The following is a 26,174-nucleotide window of genomic DNA, read 5'->3' as shown; positions in this document are numbered from 1 at the left end:
AAAGTTTTCTAAAATGACCCTGGAACTTAAAAGGGAAATAATCTTCCCGTTTCAAAATTTTATGTTTAAGTTACTATAGTTTAATGTATTCTTTTTATTACTATTATTCACTTTCACAAATCTCTCTGCATATTGAATCAAAACATTTATTTTTCAATTGTATATGTACTTCTAGTTGCTGTGTGATTTCAATCAAAATAAAGACAGTTAAAAGACTCAGAAAAGATATTTTTAAGCGAGTCCTATTTCTCTGGAAAGAGTAATAATGGATAAATTATTAAACTGGGTAACAAAACTATCAAGATCTGAACCAGGAAGGTCAGTACTAAACTCTGTATCACGTAAGTGCAATAAACATTCTAAGAACATCCAGCTTTCTAAAGATGGCAACTTTAATATTGAGGCTGCACCAATAACGCTGTGGAAACCTTTTAAGTGACTCTGTCCAGCAGAAAGCTATCCTGACTCTTCCTATCATCATTCCAGTGAGCTGGGCCTACCTTGGTGTCCATGTTAATTTAACGTAGATACAGATGATTATCAAGGTCTTTCATTCAGATAATTAATGAGCATTACCCCACCAGGAGCCATGACAGAAGCTGAACGAGACTGTTTTCACTCGTCTACACAGCTCCCTTTTCTATGACCTCCCTCTACCCCACCCGCCCCCATGCAAGGGAGAAGCTGAAGGCTGCAAGGGTGGATTTCTCTGATACAACATTTATGCTCTCACATGCATGCAAGAGGACATATTCTTATGTATGTCATACACGTTGTCAAACGCATTAGGACACTATCACTATTTGTATCGGGGGAGGGGAGAGCAGGACACTTCAATCTGTGAGGTCACCTCTAAACACAACAGCTTTGTCCAATTTCCCCTTCAGACATTCCTAAAGGTTCTCTCATTAAAAAAAGACTTCATCCATCACTCCTAACCTTGGCAGCGGCAGGATATACCATTAGGCAGCAGAGGATTCTAAAGATTCACAGAAGTAATACAGTACAACAACAATAAAGATAACAACAACAACAGTATAACAACAATAACAACAACAACGGGGCCGTGAGCGAAGACCAGGTCACTTGTAAAAGACTGCAGCTTCTTGGCCTGTAAATGACTTCCCAGGGACCATTTAGTTCTGAAACGCCACACTTCTAAGTCTAAAGGAAACCCACGAATGATAGATGGTGACACTCTTCTTCAGTTACAGTCTGGAAGCTGGAGAGGATCCTCTGTACGGTGTGGTCCCTGAGCCGCCTGCATCAGAATCACCTGGGGAAGCCCGATAAAAACACACCCTCCCTGAATCTGAGTCATCATAAATGCCCTGTGTCCACACTAAGCGTCAGGGGGGTTAGAACAATTCGAGGCAAGAATGAGGTATCGTGATGTGAGAGAGAAACTGGCTTTCATTTTCAGAAACACTGATCAGGCTTCATCTTCGTCCCCAAAGGGCCAGGGGTCTGTGCAAAGTCCCTCAGCAAGACTGACAGTCAAGGGACACGGATTCTCTGCCCACCTCTGTGGCCCCGTGCGGCGCAGTCGCTGGGTTCCCACAGAAGTGTCTGCACTGATCCAAGGGCCTAGGCGCTCACGTCCTCCATGTCTGGGGTGAAATCTTCTAAAGAAAATGACCTGTGCTCATGAGTCTTTCCCCCCAGACGCCCACCCCAGTCCTCCAGCCTCCATCCTGTGTGTGTATAACACTGGTGTCCAGCCAAAGGGACAGCACATCTTCTCTCCTCAGAGCTGCCACCAGACCCAAGGTAAAGGGAACACACGACAGAAACAGGTGTGAGGCTCGAGAAATAAGGTCCACACATCCACGAAAAAGGTTTTCCCCTGATTTGAACCACAGTCCTCAGGACTCCTGGGACAGCCCTAGTCCAGTTGGTAAAGCTCTATATTAAAGACCATTTCCTCTGCATGTGCACAGTCCTTTTTTTCCCCTTCTTTTATGTACTCCTTTTTAATAAGTCTTCACTGAGCCCTAACACATGCCAGCGGTAAGTTCTAGAGGGGATATCCCAGCTGGTTTCTGGCAGACTCCACCCATCCTCAGCAGCTACGACAACAATCCTTCTATATTATCACCTCCCCCACCTCCACCCTCCACCCTGGGCAAGCTTTACAACTGGCACCCTTCTTTTCTCCTCCTTAGGGAACTCAGGGCTCGAGGTAAACTGAAAGATGCTCTTCCTCACACACAAAACACACTGGCCTCAATGATCTCAACAACCACAAATTCACCAGCACATAGTTTGGAAAAAAATCAAAACCAGCCTGCTTCTCCTTACAGGCCTTATAGCAAGTGAATTCAATCATCATTCCTTATTCCTCACTTGACAAAACTTAAATTAAAACAGGCAAGTGGCTACTGTCAATGATGCTCTGAGGCAGGGCCAGCACCTGCAGCCAGTGAGCCAAATCCAGACCACCTACTTTATTCTGTACACGAGATTTCACTGGCACACAGCGGTGACCACCTGTTCCCATGCTGTCTGTGGCTCACGTGGCTACAATGGCCGAGCTGAGAGCTGAGTAGCCATGACAGAGACTGTATGGCCCACAGTATTTACTATTTACCATAGCTCTTTATTTAACTTTAATATTTACTATCTGGCCCCCACAGAAAAAAATTTGCCAACTCCTGCACCCAAGGGACTGTGATATACAGCCGTTCTATTGGTAAATGTATCAGAGGATGACTTTAAATGTTCCTACCACCTGTGCTCACCTTAAAGTCTATTTCTGGGTCCTTACAGCAGGATACACAATTTACAATTAACACTATTAATATCATTAAACTGCACACAGACAGGATCACAAAAGATGAGGAAATTTCTGCAGCAGGTGCCTCCCCTGGAAAGAGAAATAAACAATATTAACATGCGCATTCCAAAATCAACTTTAGTAAGTGAATCAATATATTTTCTGCCAGATACAAACGGGACCAAGAGTTAATAAAATAATGCTCAAATGCTCAAGATAAAGCTGATGACCAACCCAGGATAAGAAGTTAGAGGGTTTTTTTAAAAAAACTTCTGATTTGGGGACTTCCCTGGCGGTCCAGTGGTTAAGACTTCACCTTCCAATGCAGGGGGTGTGGGTTCAATCCCTAGTCAGGGAGCTAAGATCCCGCATGCCTCGAGACCAGAAGCAATATTGTAACAAATTCAATAAAGACTTTAAAATTGGTACAAATCAAAAAAAAAAATCTTAAAAACTTCTGATTTTGAAACAACTTCAGATTTACAGAAGAGTCGCAGAGACAGTGCAGACAGTCCTCATATACCCTTCACCTCGCTTCCACTAACATTAGCATCTTACATAGTGTACTTATCAAAGCTAAAACAGTAATACTGGTACAATACTATCAACACTAATTGAACTTCTGACTTTATTTGGATTTTACCAGTTTTTCCATCAACACCGTTTTTCTTTTCCAGGATTCAATCCAGGCCACCAATGTTGCATTTACTCATCATGTCCACTTAGTCTCCTCCGATCCCTGATGTCTCTCTGTCCGTGTTTCATAGCTCCAACACTCTTGAAGAGTACTGGTCAGTTATTTTGTAGAATGTCCCTCAAATGGGGTTGCCTGATGTTTTCTCATGACTGGACTGAGGTTACAGATATCTGGGAAGAATCTAGAACACCACATGGTGAAAGGTCCTTCTCATGACATCGTATCTGGGGCATGTGATGTTGGCACAATCATTACCAGTGACGTGAAACTGGATCCCTTGGCCCAGGGGGTTTCTGCCAGGTTTGACCACAGTGAAGTTACCCTTTTCCCTTCGCATACGCCTCTCTTCAGAAGAGGGTCACAAAGTCCAAGGAACACGCACGGGTAAGGGAATTAAGCTGTACTTCCCAGAGGGAGGAGTGTCCCAGGATGTGTAGACACAGGTTAAAAGGGCTACAGTAACTGATACCCGGGGATACACTCTGAGGCTCTTCACACACCCCGGGTCTCCGGGAAGCTTTACACCATAGTTTTCACCGGAGTCGTGCGTCTTCCCTGCAGCAATGAACACTGTGATGTTCTAGTGGTGATTCTTCTATTTCCCTTATTCCTTCTACATTTACTACTTGGTACGCTTCTGTAAGGAAGATTTGTCCCTCCTCCCACACTTATTTATTCAGTCATATACAAAGTTATGAACTCATAAGGTATTTATTTTATTCTTTGGGTTATAATCCATTATTCTCATTTCTTTGTGGCTCAAATTGTTCGAGCTTTGGCCCCTGGGAGCTGTTTCAAGTTGACTCCTGGGTCCTTCAGACATGCCCCATCCTTTACTTTTTTCCTCCTATACTTCCTCACTCTCTGATGCTATGGGAAGCTCCAGGCTCCTCTTATATTTTCCCTCCTCCGGCTTTAGAATCAGCCACTTCTCCAAGGAGCTCCTGTCACAATAAGGAACCTGAAAACTACAGCCTGTGACCACTTTTTGCTTGCGGGGGCGGGGGCAGCTAAGGATGATTTTTGCATCTTTAAAGGGCTGTTTCGGGGGGGGGGGAAGAATTTGTAATAGATACTGCCTGTGAGCCACTGACAGAAAAAGTCTGCAACCCCTGTCTAGACCAGAAAGATTCTCTCTGCTTACTTTCAGCAAAGATTTAGTTATCTGGAAAGCATCTTATTCAACTAGGGCTAGTTTGAACCTTTTTTTGTTAGAGCAAATTGTTAAGTCTTACCTACCAGCGTTTTACTAAGAAATACACTTTTCTTCTGTCTCTCCTGCTTTGAGATATAACTAACATATAACACGGTGTAAGTTTAAGGTGTACGACATGATAATTTCATATACATATATATTGTGAAATGATTATCACAGTAAAGTCAGAAATAAACTTTTCCTTAAAATCCCCACCAACGGCTAATTACATGTTCAGAGGCACCAAGCAAGGAGGCCTGGAGACAAGTTAAGGAACGATGCCACCATTTTTCTTAAATGAGATCACAGTACCTGAAGAAAGCAAAAACTAACCAAACTCTTATGTGAGTGAAACACATTCTTGAACATAAAATGCTCTTCTTTAGTGAAGAGCAGAGAAGCCTAAAGGAGTCAGCACGTCAAGTGCAAAGCAGGAATGAATTCCTTTCCAATAACACAAGTCTATCTGAGAATGAGCACTGCTGGAACCTGCTTTGCCACGAGGGGGCTCGGACTCCACTGCAGCCTTCCTTCTTAAAAATAATGCCATTGACCAAAGGTTGTCAAGCACCTGCAAGCTCTAAACCCACAAAATCGAACACAGAGGGAAATCCACACATGAACACAGAAGAACGCAGAATTCCCTGACTAGGGACATCGGTGCCCATCTGGAAAACTAAGCGAAGCAAGGAGCCTGAGCCACTGAGAGCTGACCTTCTAGAACCAATACTCAGCTCGGCCTGTGCTGCCCACTGGTATTTTCTTATAACTCTGTTTCACTCCCCCTGACTCATACAATAAGGATTAAATACGACTCCTGAGGCTTATGTGGCAAAGCACTTTCATATACACTGTATTTTACTGATTTTTTAAAATAAATTTATTTACTTATTTATTTGTTTATTTTTGGCCACGTCGGGTCTTCGTTGCTGCGCACAGGCTTTCTCTAGTTGTGGTGAGTGTGGGCTACTCTTTGTTGCAGTGGCTTCTCTTTGTTGCAGAGTCTGGGCTCAAGGCACGCAGGCTCAGTAGCTAGGTTCCCGGCTCTAGAACACAGGTTCAGTAGTTGTGGCGCACGGGCTTAGTTGCTCCGCGGCATGTGGGATCTTCCCGGACCAGGGATCGAACCCGTGTCCCCTGCATTGGCAGGCGGATTCTTAACCACTGTGCCACCAGGGAAGTCCTATGTTACTGATTTTTAAAATGAGGTTTGCCCACTGCATTTTAAGATCTCTAAATTTCAGGGCTATCTTACACTCGAAACAAAGCTGTTTTCATTGGCAGCATTTCTTCTTCCTTTTTTTTTTTTTTTTTTTTCGTGGTACGTGGGCCTCTCACTGTTGTGGCCTCTCCCGTTGCGGAGCACAGGCTCCGGATGCGCAGGCTCAGCGGCCACGGCTCACGGGCCCAGACGCTCCGCGGCATGTGGGATCTTCCCAGACGGGGGCACGAACCCATGTCCCCTGCATCGGCAGGCGGACTCTCAACCACTGCGCCACCAGGGAAGCCCTCTTCTTTCTTAATGGCACAAAAATAAGGGTGTGTCATTATCGGTCATATCTGAGATTTGATAAAATATAGTATTATTTCATTTGATCGTCACAACGCCAGCTCCATGTCACAGACGAGGACACCGATGTGCCTAAGGACACGAGGTGGGAAAGCGGCTAGGCCAGACTCTGGGTTCAGGGGTGCTGGGTACAAGTCCCTTGATACCACATCGATTTGCCTCATTGTTTTTAACATTTAAAAACAGCCTAAGTGCTTCAAAGGAAACCTCTCACTGTAATTAAGACAGTTCATACTTCTCCAAACTCCAGAGGATGAATAGTAAACAACTTTTTTCTCTCTTTCCATCTATAATTTATCGTCACACCCTATCATAAAATTTGATCAAAACTGCCTGAGGGCCAGCGCAATAACTGATCCATAAAACTGTCGTCTGTGAGTCATCAGGCAGGCATGAAAAGTCATACCCGTGTTAAAAATAACTAGTTATGTGGAGTTTTGCCTGACCTTGATAACGTATTTATTTCTGTTAAGACACTGCAGGGGCCTCTGCTCTCCTGGACTCAGATTTCCTCAAGGCATACAAGTCTACTCCACCTCAATGTCTACCAGGCCCACTGAAAAGATTCTAAATCACTACCTGAGATATTTACTAGATAGCCTCTAGTAGACATTTTTACAGTTTTACCATTCCTAGAAACTATTTTATTTACTGTATTTTTCTTTTGATCAGCCCAAAGTCCTATGCTTTAAAAAAAAAAACAACAACAAAACTGTATACCAACAGAGGAACACTTCCATACAAAAAAGAAAAACTTGTATAAAATGAAGAAATCAAACCAGCTTCCTATAGGCTGGAAGGTGAGATGGGTTTGCATAAACCTCAGAGAGGAAGTAAATTCTAGACCTGAGGAACTACACTAAAATCCCCGTGGCCCCAGTGGTCAAACTACAACCCAGGACCCTGGAAGGTTCCTGATTGCGACAGCCGGAAACTATGAAGAAAGACAGTTTTCTTTTGACACTCTCGTGTCTGCAGCATTCAGAGACGTATTAAGTCAAACCAATCATTGCCTACAGAAAAACATCAATAATGACAGGAGTGTCTCCGCACACTGAGGCTGCCTCACAGATTACAAGCTGAGAACAAGGATAATTAGAGGTTTGGGGTACTTCGTACACCTCCCCAAGACACCGATGCAAAAACACATGGCATCTCCAAGGTACAGTCTATGAGTTTTCATTTTCGTTTCCAAACCATTTTAATAGATACCTAGCACTTGATTTAATAAGCAGAAAACCTAAGAAACTCTGAGAGGTAGGTGCATCTTATCTGTTTTATCACCAGGTAATCTGGGGAACACAATTTCTCAGTAATGACGCAGAGTAAGTGAGGAGTGCTATCCAATTATTAATTCAACCATTATAAATCCCTGCCTAGAACCATGATTAGAACTTGAGCACATGCGTAATTAACTGAAGAGTCACCTGAGAATCCTTTTTCAGATTAAAAATTTTAAAGGTTCACAGATAAAAAGAAATGATGATCAATGTCTAGATCCATGAGGGATTGCAAAACGCTGATATTCTAACTTTGTCATTCCCTGTTTGGTTACCAGCTGATATACTGATATCAGTTTACAAAGAAAATTTCCCCATATTTACTATCTGGTTAGCCAGTGGTTCAAGTCGTAAAGGGTGAGACTGAAACTTCAAACCCTTTAATCACATGGTTGGTTCCTCTGGCCACCGGCCCCCATCCTGAAGGTACTTAGGGGCCAAGAGTCACTTCAATAGCATAAATTCGGGTGTGGTTGGAGGGCGCTTGTTATTAATAACAAGAGGTGCTCCTGTCACCCCATCACTCAGGAAATTCCAAGGGTTTCAGGAGCTCCGTGCCAGAAGAGGGGACAAAGATCAAATAGATATTTCCTCTTATGTCCAAGACATACAGACCCTAGAACAGGGCTCAGGAAACAATGGCCTGTGGGGAAAGACTGCCCGCTGTTGGTTTTGGTATGGCCTGCCGGCTAAGAATAGTGCTTACGTTCTTAAATAGCTGTTAAAAACCCAAGAGAAAAATATTCCATGACAGGACATTTGTATCGGTAGCTAATAATGCAAAAAGACAGACAACCTGACATTACCAGCCTCCAGATGGAAAGACACACCACCACCCACTACACAGTACTACCCAAAACAAACAATCCAATAGTAACAAAGTATCAAACCTGCATCTGACCAAGCCTCTAGATCTAAATACCAATTAACAGGAAATAAAGAGAATAGTGGAACATATTAAATTTCACAACAAGAACATAATCAGCAAAGTTTAGGCTACGAAAAACACTCAAGGAGAAAATGCTGATGAATTACAAGGAGAGAGAAAGAGAGATGGAGAAGGAACTAAAAGAGAGTTTAAAAGACCAACCAACTGCAATGTACAGGTGTTAATTTGAATCATGATTCAAAAACCTTAAAAAAATTATGACATTGAGACGATTGGAAATCTGAACACTGACAATTGACCATATTAGGGAAGCATGATCTAGTTCTCCTAGGAGAGAGTGATAATGGCTCTGTTTTTAAAAGTTGTCTTTATCTCTCAGAGATAGTGACCTATTTAACAATGACTGGAATTTGGTTCAGAATAGTATGAGGGTAGAGAAACTGATGGGGGTATTATGAAAAAAGATGGCCCCAAGCCGGGTCAATGGGTGGGTGAAAGGTACGTTCGTGGGAATTCATTATAGCCTCTGTCTAGTCTGGTGTATGTTTGAAGTTTTCCATTTATTAAATAATTTCTTCACATCCATTAAATAAGAAGTTTAAATAGGAAAAAAAAGTAGATATAACAATTTACAATCTGTGTGTCATAGTTTGCTAGAAATGCTGTAACAAAGTACGAACTGGTATGGACACTTCTAGAGGCTACAAGTCCAAGATGAAGCAGGGTTGGTTCCTCTGAGGGCTGTGAGAGACGGATCTGTCCCAGGTCTGTCTTCTCCCTGGGAATCTTCACATCACCTTCCCTCTATGCCTATCTCTGTGTCCAAATTTACCCTTTTTATAAGGACACAGTCATGTTGAATCACAGCCCTCCTAATGACCTCATTTTAACTTCATAACCTCTGTAAAGACCCTGTCTCCAAATAAGATCACACTCTGAGTTATAAGAGGTTAGGACTTCAGTATATGAATCCGGGAGGGGGATACGATTTAACCCATCTCCAGGATGTATGTTTAAATGAAAACAAGAAAAAAAAAAGCCAGAAACAAACAGAACAGGTCGCAACAGTGTGTACACAACGTCACCAGTGGGCAACAGTGGGCACCTACAGGGAGGGAGACCAGGAGGAGGGGACACAGGGAGAGGTGGCTCCATCCTTCCACGTCTTGACTTCTGTACCAGGGGCTTCCCATGGTTGTCAGCCGAAAGTCCAAACCCCTTAACGAGCCTTACAGCATCCCTGGTCCTCCAGCCCCCGTTCACCTCTTCGCCCTGCACCCTCATCACTCGCCCCAGCTCTCCACCTGGAGCGACGATGGACCCCTCCCAGTTCTTCCAGATGGATTCTCTGTGACCTCAGTCTTCAAGTTCACTTTCTCCCCCACCAGAAATCCATCATTAATCTACTCATTAACAGGATAAACACATGCTTTCAGGGTCAAACAAATAAGACCAAAAAGTAGCATTCCTTCAGTAATTTTATGCTCTTACTCAGCAAAGATTCTCCCCCATCACTAATCACCCTATGTCCACGGCACTGGGGTGTCCCTCCCTTGCCCCAGTCATGGCTTATCACTCGTTCCCCAGGTTGCACACAACTCCCACAAACACTCTTTACTTGCCCATTTTGCAATTCATGTTTAGCAGTGTAACTCTTAAGTTGTTTTCTTTAAAAAATAAGTTTTCTTAAAGAGTGGGTTTCCCCCAGCTTATATTCTCCTGTGATAGTGGGTATTTATTTCCACACGCCATGCTCTTTGCACAGTCTCATCTCACTGGAAGCCGTCAGAGTGGTTTCACCCCACGCCGGCAGAGAGGATCCAAAGGCACCCTCTCCTCCAGGGGCCCCCGATGGTGCTGCACAAGGAGCCTCCATGGTCGGTACCCCAAGTAACAGGGAATCTTAACAGATGCCTGCTAAGACACGAGTCTAAACCTGCGTATTAGTCTGCTCGGGCCACCATAACCAGACACCAGACACTGTGCAGCTTCAACAACAGAAATCTGTCTCACAATCTGGAGGCTGAAGTCCAAGAGCCAGGGGTCGGCACGGTTGGCTCCTTCTGAGGCCTTGGCTTGCAGATGACCATCTTCTTTTTTAAAAATAATTAATTAATTTATTTATTTTGGGCTGTGTTGGGTCTTCGTTTCTGTGCGAGGGCTTTCTCTAGTTGTGGCGAGCGGGGGCCACTCTTCATCGCGGTGCGCGGGCCTCTCACTGCCGCAGCCTCTCTTGTTGCGGAGCACAGGCTCCAGACGCACAGGCTCAGTGGTTGTGGCTCACGGGCCCAGATGCTCCGCGGCATGTGGGATCCTCCCAGACCAGGGCTCAAACCCGTGTCCCCTGCATTAGCAGGCAGACTCTCAACCACTGCGCCACCAGGGAAGCCCCCAGATGACCATCTTCTCGCTGTGTCCTCCTCTGAGCCAGCATCCCTGATGTCTCTTTGTGTTCACATTTCCTCTTCTTGTAAGGACAACAGTCATATTGGATTAGCAACGAAAGAGCTAATGGCCTTATTTTAACATATTCACATCTTCAAAGGCCTGATCTCCAAATACAGTCAGTCACCTTCTGAAGTTGCAGGGTGGCTGAGCTCAGCCCTGAACACTGAAAATTTATTAATTTCGGAACACCACCCCCACTGGTAGGGGATCCACTCTTGCTGGTACCAGAGACAAGTATACGCAGCCTTCCTCCCTGGCTTCCCAGGACGCAGTGGTTTGAAAATGGGAACGGACTCTACAGCAGTTAAAGCAAGGGTCAGGTACGTACCTAACCCTTCTGTTCTCCACCCTCACCCTCAGGAAATGTGCAGGAGAGATTTATGTGTCCACTTGACAATTAAAGCCGGTGCCCACTGGGCTGACTAGACAAAAGAAACCTGGCAGAACTCAGAGAAGCTAAGGACCAGCAATCTTCCAAACCAGTGCCAGACATCAAGCCCAGGCTTTTTTTTTTTTTTTTTTTAAGTGTAGGACCAACAAGTCTACCTTCCTTTTCCAACATCCTGACAAGCAGCTCTACATCTGGGAGACCAGTCAAATGAATCATACTACTCAAGGAAAAAGATTCAGACAATCATTGCAAATCACACATTTTTATTTAACACCTCAAAATTACAAACCCATCTATCATAAAGGTTTCCTGTGCACAGAATCTTCAGTCACTGTTTTCCTTGTCTCTTAATTTAACAATACACCTATTTATAATAACATTAAACACTCTAGAATCTCCCTGATGAATTCTAATATTAGGAAGGGAAAATGAAGCACAGCACTAAATATACCCAACCGCAGGGAACAGTAAATAGTGCGTTGATGATCTAGCTGATGAATCAGAGATTCCACAAAGACCCCTAAGCCAGGACATCAACAGCCTGGAAAAGCAAACCATGCTGTGGAGTCCTCTTCTTCTTCAGAAACAATTTCCAAGGTCAGCCAACCGCACTGTTCTCTCACACCTGCAGAAAGGTTATATACTTTGAGCGCTGACTGAATACCGGTGAAGGAGATCATTTTAGATGAAGTCGCTGTTTCTCTCAGCTGTGTCCATTAAAAGCTGTTATCAGAGGCTCATTTTATTCCAATTTTAAAATCACTAACTAGGATGGAGACTACCACAAAAGAGCTCATCTCACGTGAGCTTGGCCAAAGGAATGTCACAGTTTGGCCAAAGGAATGTCAGGTTTAGATGACCTCTGCCAGACCACCCTGGGACCACACCCCAGGAAAATGACGGCAGGGATCATATTTTATGAACTAGAATCTTAATTAGGTTGTTGGCATAGTTAAGGTGTGGAGTCATCCACAGTGCCAGATGTTTGTAACAGTTCTGAATCAGGACCTCCCTGTGGTCCAGGAAGCCAGCTGATGAACAGGCAGGATCTGGTCCCAGAAGTAGAAACCCTGGGCCAGTTTCCCAGGGCTTCTTCCCCCACAACTGGCCACTTCAGTGCACCACTAACGTCTGGGGAAAAGGACATTCTGTCTTTCCATACAACTTCCCCTTGAAATCTGTAACATCGTGCAGGCAAGTCAATGGCAGTATTGTATTCACAACACTTAGCCGGTACACTTCCTGCGAAATACAGCCAAAAAGGAAAGGACAGATGACCTAGATGTGTGCTCCTTACTTCCCAGGCAGGGCAGACCCCAAACATCCTAGATAAACATGTCTACCTGTTTCTTAATATTTCCTACAACACTTTGATAGAGTCTATGGTCTCAGAACCTTTCCAGCTTCCTAAGGTCTAATTGGAAGTCTTGCCAATATAATTGACACATATTCTCTGGCCATGTCTTTAAAAGTTCTCTCTTTAGAGGAAGCAGATGGTGGTACAGATGCAGTTGGACTGGCCATAGGGATGGTTGGACTGGGGGAGGGGTACAGAGAATTCATTATACTCTTCCGTCTACTTTGTTTATGTTCAAAATTCTCCATAATAAAGTACTACCTTAATAACTAAGCCAGAAACTGCTTACAATACTGAACTGGACAAGGGTCTATGGAACATCAAGGCAAGATTACCTAGGGCTTCCTATCTGATAATGCTCCTCTGATACTGTCCTTATATTATACAGAAAAATAAACCCAATATAACTAGGTGCTTCCAGACACTCAGGTGTCCAGCCCAAGTCAAGAGACCTATAGATAATTAGAAGAGTTCTGGGGACAAGGTGTCTCTTATGGAAACAGCTGTTCCATCACCAGACTGTGAAGTCTACCCACCAGTAAGCCCCACCCAACACATCGATTCATTCAGTAAGTGTTCACCCAGCATCTTCTACAGAACAGGCACTGCCACAGGTTCGGGGAGCACAGAAGTGGAGAGAACAAAGCCCCTGCATTCACAGCTTACACTCTCGCGCAGGAGACGGACCACAGGCAAATTAATAAATATATGGTACCTTGGACGGTGATAAGCAATGTGGAAAAATAAAGCAGGGAGGGGACGTGGGAGATTGCTACTTTATATGAAGTGATCAGGGAACCCATTCTGATATTAGAATAATTCACATGAGAAATGATGGTGGTTTGGCCCCAGGTGGTTATAAAAATAGCTAATACATAAATGGTGCTTACTATATGCCAGGCACTGTTCTAAACTCATCCAACCCCATAACGACCCTTTGAGGTGGGTACTATTATTAGTCCCACTTTAAAGTGAAGAAGCTGAACCTGGGAGAGGCAAAGATGCTTCTCCCGGGTCACACAGCTCCCATGTGGTGATGCTCAGGGGCACACTCCTACTCCAGGGCACTGAGGCAGGAGTGCCTGGGACCTGGCGGCAGATGCGACAAGCAGTGTGAGGGGAAAGGGTTGCAGGGGATACCTCCCATCAGTGTCCCTCATTCTTCAACATGGGCAGGCTTTCAAGGATCGCCTGACATTTGAGAAAACCCTCCTTAAAAAAGGTGAAAAAGGGCTTCCCTGGTGGCGCAGTGGTTGAGAGTCCGCCTGCCGATGCAGGGGACACGGGTTCGTGCCCCGGTCCGGGAAGATCCCACATGCCGCGGAGCGGCTGGGCCCGTGAGCCACGGCCGCTGAGCCTGCGCGTCCGGAGCCTGTGCTCTGCGACGGGAGAGGCCACAACGGTGAGAGGCCCGCGTACCGCAAAAAAAAAAAAAAAAGAATGCTGAATGCTGATTTAACCAAAAAGTGTAAATAACGATGCTGAGGAGGGGGAGAGTGTGTACGTGTGTAAGTATATAAATCCTCTTCTTCCATAGCAGAAATTCAGTACCTACTGAAACCAAGAAATAGTGGTTCCACCCTGTTCTTTAGCAACATGGCTAAAAGAGCTGGCAGGCAATGCCCAGGGGAGCAGAGAGTAGGGATGAAGAACAGGATATGGGACAGGGGCTCCCTAAGCTATTTTTATTATAAGCTCTGGAACACTTTCACTTTAAAAAATATCTACATGCACTAATTGATGCAAATAGAGAGGAGACGGGGAGGGGAATAGAAAAGAGAGGGCCAAGGGGGTGGGAACAACATTTAAGGGATGGGGATGGGACAAGGAAACAGGGTCAAACAGGAAACAGGACGCTGTAGAGGCAGATGGAGACAAGGGTGTACGGAAGGCAGAGGAGGAAAGCGCCTCTTCAATAAGTGGTGCTGGGAAAACTGGACAGGTACGTGTACAAGTATGAGATTAGATCACTCCCTAACACCATACACAAAAATAAGCTCAAAATGGATTAAAGACCTAAATGTAAGGCCAGACACCATCAAACTCTTAGAGGAAAACATAGGCAGAACACTCTATGACATCAATCACAGCAAGATCCTTTTTGACCCACCTCCTAGAGAAATGGAAATAAAAACAAAAATAAACAAATGGGACCTAACGAAACTTCAAAGCTTTTGCACAGCAAAGGAAACCATAAACAAGACCAAAAGACAACCCTCAGAATGGGAGAAAATATTTGCAAATGAAGCAACTGACAAAGGATTAATCTCCAAAATTTACAAGCAGCTCATGCAGCTCAATAACAAAAAACACAACCCAATCCAAAAATGGGCAGAAGACCTAAATAGACATTTCTCCAAAGAAGATATACAGACTGCCAACAAACACATGAAAGAATGCTCAACATCATTAATCATTAGAGAAATGCAAATCAAAACTACAATGAGATATCATCTCACACCAGTCAGAATGGCCATCATCAAAAAATCTGGAAACAATAAATGCTGGAGAGGGTATGGAGAAAAGGGAACACTCTTGCACTGCTGGTGGGAATGTGAATTGGTACAGCCACTATGGAGAACAGTATGGAGGTTCCTTAAAAAACTACAAATAGAACTACCATATGACCCAGCAATCCCACTACTGGGCATATACCCTGAGAAAACTATAATTCAAAAAGAGTCATGTACCAAAATGTTCATTGCAGCTCTATTTACAATAGCCCGGAGATGGAAACAACCTAAGTGTCCATCATTGGATGAACAGATAAAGAAGATGTGGCACATATATACAATGGAATATTACTCAGCCATAAAAAGAAACGAAATTGAGCTATTTGTAATGAGGTGGATGGACCTAGAGTCTGTCATACAGAGTGAAGTAAGTCAGAAAGAGAAAGACAAATACCGTATGCTAACACATATATATGGAATTTAAGAAAAAAAAAATGTCATGAAGAACCTAGGGTTAAGACAGGAATAAAGACACAGACCTACTAGAGAATGGACTTGAGGATACGGGGAGGGGGAAGGGTAAGCTGTGACAAAGCAAAAGAGTGGCATGGGCATATATACACTACCAAACGTAAAATAGATAGCTAGTGGGAAGCAGCCACATAGCACAGGGAGATCAGCTCGGTGCTTTGTGACCACCTAGAGGGGTGGGATAGGAAGGGTGGGAGGGAGGGAGATGCAAGAGGGAAGAGATATGGGAACATATGTATATATATAACTGATTCACTTTGCTATAAAGCAGAAACTAACACACCATTGTAAAGCAATTATACTCCAATAAAGATGTAAAAAAAAAAGTGTCTTGGAAAGAAATATGGTGATTAGTAGCAAAAGAAACATAAGAATGGTTCACTTTTTTTTTTTAACTACTCCCGAGAACTTACACTAATAAAGTTATTCAAAAGTAGAATAAAGCTATGTGGGAAAATACATACATTAAATTGTCATCTTTTATATGTGAACTGAGAGAGAGGGTCCAGGAGAAAATATGGAAGCTACTGCTGCTGCTGACTGAGCCCTGGAGGGAAGCAACAGATGAGGCAGGATGGGATCAAGGGCATCAATCAAGGAGGTGGTCTTAAAGAGCTGAGAGAGGGCTTCCCTGGTGGCGCAGTGGTTGAGAGTCCGCCTGCCAACGCAGGGGACACGGGTTCGTGCCCCGGTCCAGGAAGATCCCACATGCTGCGGAGCGGCTGGGCCCGTGAGCCATGGCCGCTGAGCCTGCACTCCGCAGGCCACAACAGTGAGAGGCCCGCGTACCACAAAAAAAAAAAAAAAAAAAAGGAGCTGAGAGCACAAGGAGGAAAATGACGTGTCTACATTTCTTGACACCTGCCTGTGACTCTTCCAAGTACACACAAACTATCTGCTCACGAGCACTCTTCTTGGGATCCACAGCCTCCAGCAGACTCTAGACGTGGTCCACACCTCCACAAAAGCATTTATTTAATCACAGTGTTTGAGTGTTTTTCATGTTCACAAGCGAATGTTTACAAGTGTACGATTACATTTCTTTCAAGTCAGAAATATTTTTAAATCACCTTTAATTAAACAGTGCAAATCACTTCATAGGTGGAAGTTGTTGTTCTTACAAATTAAAAAAAATTAAATATGAATGTGGTTTTGTGAGCCTAATTATGGAAGTTAGCACGTTTCCTAATTCAATAAGGAATTATCTATAGTACTTCAAGAATCAAGTATATCATAAATATTTTTAAATTTCACTCAGAACTTTCAGATAATAAATAGAAATAAATATTCAAAGGAAAAATAACTGGAATCAGTCTATGCGTGTGCATCACACTAATAAGAGTTTTCCTGAAAGTACGAGGCAGTGAACCGGAGAACAGGGTGGACTGGATGTCAGATCACCTCAACCCAGAATGAAGTCAGCCTCTGACAGGCTGTACGGGATTGAATCTACTGCTTCACATCTCTGGGCCTCAGTTCCCTCACCTGTAAACTGGCATTTCAGCTCTAAAATTCTATACAAAAGGATTATAATTCCAAAACTGCATGAGTTCTCCAAGTGCCTCTACAGTGAAAATTGGTAATCAGATCTTTTATTGAAATTTTTTTTTTAAAGCAAACGAAGTTAAATTACAGACTTCTGGATTGCACTGCGCATCAGGCCTCTGGTGGAGTGTTCCCAGGGGACTATTTTGGTAAGTTTGTTATTTTTCAGTGCCTCACCTGCAATCAGTGTCCGGATGTTGCATTTTAATAACAGTCTGAAGTCAGAGTCAAGTGGGGCTCTGCGCCTGGAAGCTACAGCCTGCATCCTTGGAAAGTAACACTTGCTGCTGACACAGAACCACTCTAGGGAGGCACACTGCCAGGTAGCACCAGGAAGAGGGATTTTTGTTTCCTTCTGAAAGGAGCGCAGGTTGAATTTATTGAGGGTTCTGAGGAAGAATCTGCAGCGTGAAAAACACGCTAAACTTAAATTCAGAGGCTAATCTGAGAGGTAACCAGTAGATCACAACCTTCGGTTTTGCAATAAGCTGAAACTACAGAATTTTACAATTACTGGTTGGTTAGAGTAGATATTTTAAATGTGCAAAATGACTGCAAACTCATCCTCCTCTGTCTTCTAAGTCCAAAATGTCTTAGAGATTTACCTGCCATAATTAAAGGCTGCAGTTATATCACATCAAACTCAAGCCTCCTGTTCAGTGTAGCAAAAAGGGGAAAAAGACACTTTCAGGATGGACTTTGAACATGGACCTCAAGGAGGGAAAAAAAAAACCCACGAGCTTTTAAAAATTAAATTCTGGACTTTCCTGGTGGTCCAGTGGTTAAAAATCTGCCTTCCAATGCAGGTGACGCAGACTCGATCCCTGGCGGGGAACTAAGATCCCACATGCCGTGGGGCAACTAAGCCTGTGCACCACAACTAGAGAGCCCATGTGCCACAACTACTGGGCTCACGCGCTCTGGAGCTTACACACCACAACTAGAGAGAAGCCCGTGCACTACAACTAGAGAAGCCGGTGCACTGCAACGAAAGATCCCATGTGCTGCAACAAAGATCCCGCGTGCTGCAACTAAGACCTGACACAGCCAAATAAATTTTAAAAAATTTAAAAAAAATAAAAAATAAAAATTAAATTCTAGTGGTTTCACTTTAGGATAAGAGCAACTTCTCTCTCAAAAATCACTATCCTAGATTCTTAGAATGAAATTCTTTTCTCCTATGCAAAGCATATGTATTGCCAAAAAAACCCAACAAAAAACGAAAACAGAGTCCAGAATTATCTGTACTAGTGTGTGGGCCTATGATGTTCTTTTTATTCATTTATTTATTTATTTATTTTTGGCTGCGTTGGGTCTTCAGTGCTGCGCGCGGGCTTTCTCCAGTTGCAGCGACTAGGGGCTACTCTTCATTGCAGTGCACGGACTTCTCATTGCGGTGGCTTCTCTTGTTGCAGAACACGGGCTCTAGGTGCGAGGGCTTCAGTAGTTGTGGCATGTGGGCTCAGTAGTTGTGGTTCGCGGGCTCTAGAGCACGGGCTCAGTAGCTGTGGCACACGGGCTTAGTTGCTCCGCAGCATGTGGGATCTTCCTGGACCAGGGCTCAAACCCGTGTTCCCTGCATTGACAGGCGGATCCTTAACCACTGCGCCACCAGGGAAGTCCCGGGCCTATGACGTTCTTAATCAAACCCAACTGATTATACAATCATCATTCTGTAGCAGTTTTAGAGAGAGATAGTTTGCTTTCTTTAGCTCGTCATAAAAATATTTTGTACACATCAATACACCCACAGAAAATACATCAAATTACGTCAACTAGCTTTAAAAAAAGTACCTGTTGAAAAATACAAAATGGGCTACAAACCCGAGGCTATTCCAAAATAAACCAGTTTAGAAAAACAAACTTTTTTATAGCAAAATGTTAACAACATGGTATTATTATACTGGAAAAAACTAACCCCGCAAGTTCTTGTACAGGTCAAGAATCAGGGACTCTCACAAAGCATGCACATCTGTCACCTGGAGAACTAAGAATGTCATGAGTTATACCTGCTCAAGCTTAGTTTCCTTGCTGGTCTGAGCTGCAGTGGGCAGAACCCTGGCAGGCCAGGGCAGGAACATCTACACCATGAGGTTCACAGCTCACAGTACTGGCATCTGACTGTCAGGTTACCAGCTCACAATTCTTTTTTACTGATTATTTATACAGGAGATTTATAAAATGTAAAGAGGTTATTATTCATACTGACTCCCAGAGAAGGGGCTAAAGTTACCAAAAAAAAAAAAAATGAACGAAAGGAAAGGTCTTTGGAGCGGTTAAGTGCTGTAAGTGTGTTCTACCCTGTTTAAATTCCTTTGTGGTTATAGCACACATACTTTGCACAGGAGGTTTCTTCAGAATGATACTCATGTATGGAGGTCAGGAGCAGAGAGCACTTCAGATTTTAGGTGTTGACATTAATCTTTTAATTTTAAATTGTTCTTCCTTCCTTGAGTCTCACTAGCTCCACAAGTCAACAGATTTCTATTAAATAACTGATATTATTTTGTCTCTAGTAGAAGATAAAATATTTTGTGTCTCGGGATTGGAGAAATCGCCTGAAAAGTACTACAAATGCAGATTTCTGGGCCAACATCCAGAATTCCAACTGAGCTGGTTTGTTTGGGGGCCCCCAAACCTGCATTTCTACAAGTACCTGGGTGATCTTGATGCAAATAATCCTGTTTTATAAAAACATCTTTACTTTTTCCTGAAACAATTTCAGCTGAACTTGATACCGTGGCTGGGATTTATATCAAAACAGTGGGGGCCACTGGGCCAGTGGGAAAGGTACACGTGAACAAGATTCACCATAAATTCAAAATTGCTGATGCTGGGTGACAGGCACATGAGGGTTCATTATATTAATTATTCTACTTTTGTGTATGTTTGAAATTTTCCACAATAAAAAATGAAAAGAAACAAAAAGCTCCGTAAAAAAATCACAGCAAGTCTACAGCCCCCTGTACTTTCCAAGAGACTTGCCACTGGACGTTTTATCTGAACTTTCACCAATTAAAGGAGTTGCCTATGATCCCTTTCAACAATTTCCAAAGCTGAAAGGCCCCCTAAAATAATTCTCTCTAAGTAGATCCTTAAGCTTACAAGGTTTCCCTCCTATTCTTAGAGATTAGGCTGCTCTTGGAGAGAGTCAATAAAATCTTTCAAATATCCATTGCTCTGAAAATAAAAATAACATCTTGCCAACACCACTATACCACAAGTGTGGGATGTGTAGTATTTACGATGGTATTAATAGGCGGTTAAAAGGTGGTCAAGTGACAGGGTCAAACGTGCACAGGATCCGTCCAAGTCATCTGTCTCTTAGAGGCCTTTTGTCCCTCCAAAATCTCTCACTGACTCTCTCTCTTTTCCCAACACCTAGGATTAGATACAGGAAGCAGAGGATCAAACCCCTATAATACGGGACCTAATGAAACTTAAAAGCTTTTGCACAGCAAAGGAAAACATAAACAAGACGAAAAGACAACCCTCAAAATGGGAGAAAATATTTGCAAAGGAAGCAACTGACAAAGAATTAATCTCCAAAATTTACAAGCAGCTCATGCAGTTCAATATCAAAAATACAAACAACCCAATCCAAAAATGGACAGAAGACCTAAACAGACATTTCTCCAAAGAAGATATACAGACTGCCAACAAACACATGAAAGGATGCTCAGCGACACTAATCATCAGAGAAAGGCAAATCAAAACTACAGTGAGGTATCACCTCACACCACTCAGAATGGCCATCATCAAAAAATCTACAAACAATAAATGCTGGAGAGGGTGTGGAGAAAAGGGAACCCTCTTGCATTGCTGGTGGGAATGTAAATTGATACAGCCACTATGGAGAACAGTATGGAGGTTCCTTAAAGAACTAAAAATAGAACTACCATATAACACAGCAATCCCACTACTGGGCACATACCCTGAGAAAACTATAATTCAAAAAGAGTCATGTACCACAATGATCATTGCAGCACTATTTACAATAGCCAGGACATGGAAGCAACCTAAATGTCCATCGACAGATGAATGGATAAAGAAGATGTGGCACATATATACAATGGAATATTACTCAGACAAAAAAAGAAACGAAATTGAGTTATTTGTAGTGAGGTGGATGGACCTAGAGTCTGTCATACAGAGTGAAGTAAGTCAGAAAGAGAAAAACAAATACCGTATACTAACACATACATATGGAATCTAAAAAAAAAAAAAAGTGGCTCTGAAGAACCTAGGAGCAGGACAGGAATAAAGACACAGACGTAGAGAATGGACTTGAGGACATGGGGAGTGGGAAGCGTAAGCTGGGACGAAGTGAGAGAGTAGCGTGGACATATATACACTGCCAAATGTAAAACAGATAGCTAGTGGGAAGCAGCCGCATAGCACAGGGAGATCAGCTCCGTGCTCTGGAACCACCTAGAGGGGCGGGAGGGAGATGCAAGAGGGAGGAGATATGGGGATATATGTATATGTATAGCTGATTCACTTTGTTATAAAGCAGAAACTAACACACCATTTTAAAGCAATTACACTCCAATAAAGATGTTAAAATAAAAACAAACAAAAAAGAAAAACCCTATTATAAATGTGCCAGTAGCAGCACGCAAATCCAGTGCCCAGACGTCGGTTTCTAATATCGCTCTCCAATAAAGGGAGCTGCGTGAGACATGGCTGATCCTAGGGCCGGAGCAGGGAATATACAAGGTGAGCTTACAGCGCCACAAAACAAGGAAGCGCTTAAAAAAAAAAAGAAAGATGGACATATGTCTATAGGACACAGGAGCCAACTGAAAGGGCTCCCAGGGGCCAATTTAAGCAGCAAAATAAGTAACAGTATTGAATTATAACCCAAAGTGTAAAATCAATATCCATGTGTCCATACTGATATAAATAACTGAATAAGGAAATAAATGGGGAAGAATAGTTAAATACCCTGTACAGAAACCCAGGTAATTTCTACCTCAAGGAGGTGGCACGGAACTCATCACCACGAAGTGCGCGCTGTGCATACGCGCAGCGCGGAGAAGGGAGGAAAGGGTAACCTGACAGTTGAGAAAGCTGACACACAGCACCTCGGCCAGGGGATCAAGGGACTAGGAGTCTTGAAAGCACGCACCCTTGACGTGATGTGATGAGAACGGCACTTCAACTCTGTGGTCTTCCTCCCCAAAACACAGAATCCCAGCCTAATAGCTAGAAAAACATCAAACATGCATCCCTTTTGCAGAGGGATATTCTACAAAACTCCTGACCAGGACTCCTCAAGATGTCAGGATCATCAAAAACAGGGAACAGACTGGAGGGGCCCAAGGAGCCATGTCAACCAGACACACTGTGGGATCCTGAATCGGAAAAAGGACACCAGGGAAATACTGAAGCAATGCGAGTGAAGTCTGCACGCTGGTTACAATGTATGAGTACCGGCTACTTGTTGTTACCAACGTCAAAAGGGAAAACTGGGCAAAGGATACACAGGAGCTCTTTGTACCATCTTTGCAACTTTCCTGTAAATCTACATTTGTTCTAAAAGAAAAAGTTTATGGCTAAAAATAAAACAACCATCCATGGCCTCATTCCAGGTGAAGGACTGGGGCTGGATGAAGTTCGCAGGACAATGACAGGGTCTAAGCTGACACCCCCTCCTTTTAACACACGCACGCTCTGGAGTGCTGGTCTGGTGAAGTCAGTTCTCCAGCACCATCTCTCTCATACTTCAGCATCACCCACAAACTTCAAAACCACGCAAACACGAGAAATACTGAGGCGATGAGACACAGAGCTTACAATCCAGGTGAAGAGACAGGACTTAAAAAAACAGGTGGTATTTGCTAAGTGCAAGTGGTAGGCCAGTACAACAAACGCAAACCTTTTTTGATGACGCAACCCACCAGTAAATTTTCTTCGTAGTCCTTCCATTTCATGTAAATTTATTTACAAGTCATACAAATGCATTAGTGTACCAATACACTCTATCCCTCAAAAGTCACATAAGTCAAAAATTTTTAAGGGCGAAACGAAAATAAATTAGAAAATTCCCACGTTTTCATGCTGCATCCCCTGAAACGTCTTGTCCCACAAGGAAACACTCTAAGAGTTCATCAGGGGTGGCAATCGCCAAGCCTGGGCAAGGAGAAAGGTCTCAGTAGGGAAACTGAGGCTGCAAAGAGGTTAAAAAAAAAAAGACAAAGAAAGAGATGACAGCACTTAAAAGATACAAGGGGAAGAGTCAGGCAACTGCACACAGAATATGAAGCGCTGGAAGATGGAACTCTGCACAGGATATTTTGCAAACCATGAGCAGATCAATTTAGCTGTTAAGAAAGTGCCATGAGAGGGGGAGAGCGGAGGCTGGGACAGCAGAAACTCAGTTGCCACGACCTCCCTGCCCAAAGCTTCGCAAACTGGGGTCAGATGCCGGGTGCCCAGAGCTACCCCAGCTGCACCACAGCACCGGGTCGTGGCACATCTGTTTGAGGTAATGGGAATTTAAGCCTTTTAAAACAAACATATAATATAGTAAAATGCAAAATCTGCCATGCTGTTAAAAATAAAATGCTAGGTTTACCCCTCTGAAGCTCCAGGAAAGCAGAAGAGTACAAAGCGCTCTTCTGAAGTCAGGGTGGAGGGCAGTGGGGGGGGTGGGCAGAGGCTTTCAGAGGAGTAAAGGCGCTCACCGTGTTGTGTCTCAGGCACCTGCGTTGCGACATTCAGCTTCAGCTGTTCTCATGTTGCCCACTTGAATCACAATAAAGTCCAATGAAATCTGGAATCTCTGCACTGGGCTAACCTTTGCACAAAACCTTCTTTTGAAATATTGAGGTTATTTTTCTGATATGCCTGTTCTTTGTGGCAAATAACTGTAATGCCAAGGCATGGTTCCAAATCGGTCATTTACTACAACTTAAAAATACTTCACTCCAACATTTTGCTCTGACACAGGTTTTGCCACATCTCCTCAGCTTTCTTACAGTGTCTTCATATGAGGATTCACAGAAAAGCAGGAATTCGAATCTAAAAACCACCCCAGATACAGTAGTTTGTTTTAGACCAGGAACGTTTGTCCAGCTTCTCCTTTCTATAATATTCCTTTCCTCGTGTCTGAGTAATAAACAAAAATTTCAAAGAGTGAAGCAACGCTAGAGGATTGCAAAAATACGTAATTTTAAAAGAGAGAGAGAGAGAAAGCAAGTCTGCCACATTCATCTCTCCAAATGACATTTTCTAAGGGGAAGCCTCAGCACTGTGCTGGTCCTACCACAGTCTGGGTGAACGGGCTCCCTTCAGGGACGCTTTCTGCGAGTACACAATTTTGTTTGGGATCAACCAAACTTAGATTGCCCGTGGTTCCTTTAAGTAAATTAAAACCAGCAATTGTTCACATGCAAGAGTTTTAGTCATCTCGATGTTCAAAAACAGGTTTATTATATAAAAGCAGACTAATCCAGATCATCTTAAAATTTTCTAGCATAATTCCCCAAGACTATGAATTTCAAGAAGTAGGGCTTCCCTGGTGGCGCAGTGGTTGAGAGTCCGCCTGCCGATGCAGGGGACACGGGTTCGTGCCCCGGTCCGGGAAGATCCCACATGCTGCGTGAGCCATGGGCCCGTGAGCCATGGCCGCTGAGCCTGCGCGTCCGGAGAGAGGCCACAACAGTGAGAGGCCCACGTACCGCAAAAAAAGAAGTAACACTACCAGCTTATACATCATACTTCAATAAGCCAGATTTCTCTCTCAAGGATCTTCACCCATCATATAATTTGCTATTTTGAGAAACAAAGATTTTCTTACATCCATAAGTTCTAGGCATTCCATGATACGCAGCTACCACGGTGACTTCCTTCTTTGAAGCCATACCACCCACCATTAGTCAATTCTAGGATAACCCACCAAATTTACAAAGAAATCTGAAGGAATCTATGTTGCCAAGGGCCAAACCTGTAGCAGGCATGGCTATCACGTGACAGCAACCCCTTAGGTAAATATTATCATCATCCTTTTTTAATAGTTGAATTCTAAGAAGCTTGGAGAGGTCAAGTGACTGGGCAAGGTCTTAAAAGCTTTAAAGTGGCAGAGGAAGGCCTCACACCCAGACTAACTCCAAAGTCCAAGCTCTGGCCACAACGCCTGCTCCTCCTGTGACTGGTTCATGAATTTTACTCTCAACTGAGCTGAAAAGGTGGATTCTTTTTATATGTCCACCTACAAGGACTTTTTTGAGGACCAGTCTGTTTAACAGTTTCAGAACCCTGGCTATCCCCTATATGACATTTACATTACGAAGTGTTTTTCATTATATGTACAGCTGTTCTAAGTGACACAGCCCACAGGAGCACAGAGGGCCCAAGGGCTCTAAATTTCAAGAGACTTGCATGAACAGTCAGCACATCTGCACCTCGATATCAGCAAAACTGTAGAGATCTGATAACTTCGATGCTGATCAGCTACCAAGTTGCTGGACAGACTTCCTATTACTATGCAAATGGACATATTTAGTTAACCCCAAAATATCACCTACTGAAAGCAATTAACAGCATTCCCAGTCTAAATCAGATCTCAAGCCTTAGAGCCATATATCCTGACAAGAATTTGCATGGAAAGCTCTCAGAAGTTGTTAAAATAAACACAAAAATTCACACTTTAGAAAGCACTTCCTTTACTTCAGAAATCTTTTTCAAGATACAAGCCTGTTTGCTTAATCTAAAACAAAAGCCCCGGTTTCACAAGCTGCTGTTTAATCAGTAGCTGAGTCCCACCGGCTTCACAGACTTCCGTGAGGTCCTTTATCTGGAACTGCTAAAAGCTTCCTCTGTACTCTGTGACCTAATATGCCACAGAACAATAGAAGTGAGTTTCCTTGTCTCACCACTATCCTAATATTAATAACAAGTTGTGGACTTAGAGGAATGCCTTCACGCATACAACATCTTTCTCTATGATGTGAATTCTGAGAATCTTACAAAAGGCACATAAATATTTGCCGAGAAGAAAGGTCTGATAACTATGATCTGGAGAAAAAGAATTTCTTA

At 43.3% G+C, this 26,174-nt stretch overlaps 1 protein-coding gene across 4 annotated transcripts in view; it reads right to left on the bottom strand.

The window, feature by feature from the left end:
* LMTK2 (lemur tyrosine kinase 2) overlaps positions 1-26,174 on the bottom strand; it is a 174,876-nt gene that overhangs the window by 51,927 nt on the left and 96,775 nt on the right. For all 4 annotated transcript variants that reach the window (XM_067705467.1, XM_067705468.1, XM_067705465.1 and 1 more), the window contains one exon: positions 2,742-2,866. In XM_067705467.1, the coding sequence (XP_067561568.1) occupies positions 2,742-2,807 (66 nt within the window). In that variant the 5' untranslated portion in view covers positions 2,808-2,866. The remainder of the gene's footprint in view (positions 1-2,741; positions 2,867-26,174) is intronic.

Source organism: Pseudorca crassidens, chromosome 15 (genome assembly GCF_039906515.1).
Source record: "Pseudorca crassidens isolate mPseCra1 chromosome 15, mPseCra1.hap1, whole genome shotgun sequence".
Lineage (NCBI taxonomy): Eukaryota > Metazoa > Chordata > Mammalia > Artiodactyla > Delphinidae > Pseudorca > Pseudorca crassidens.
The sequence above is the reverse complement of the archived record's forward strand: the minus strand, read 5'-3'. Positions and strand labels throughout refer to the sequence as shown.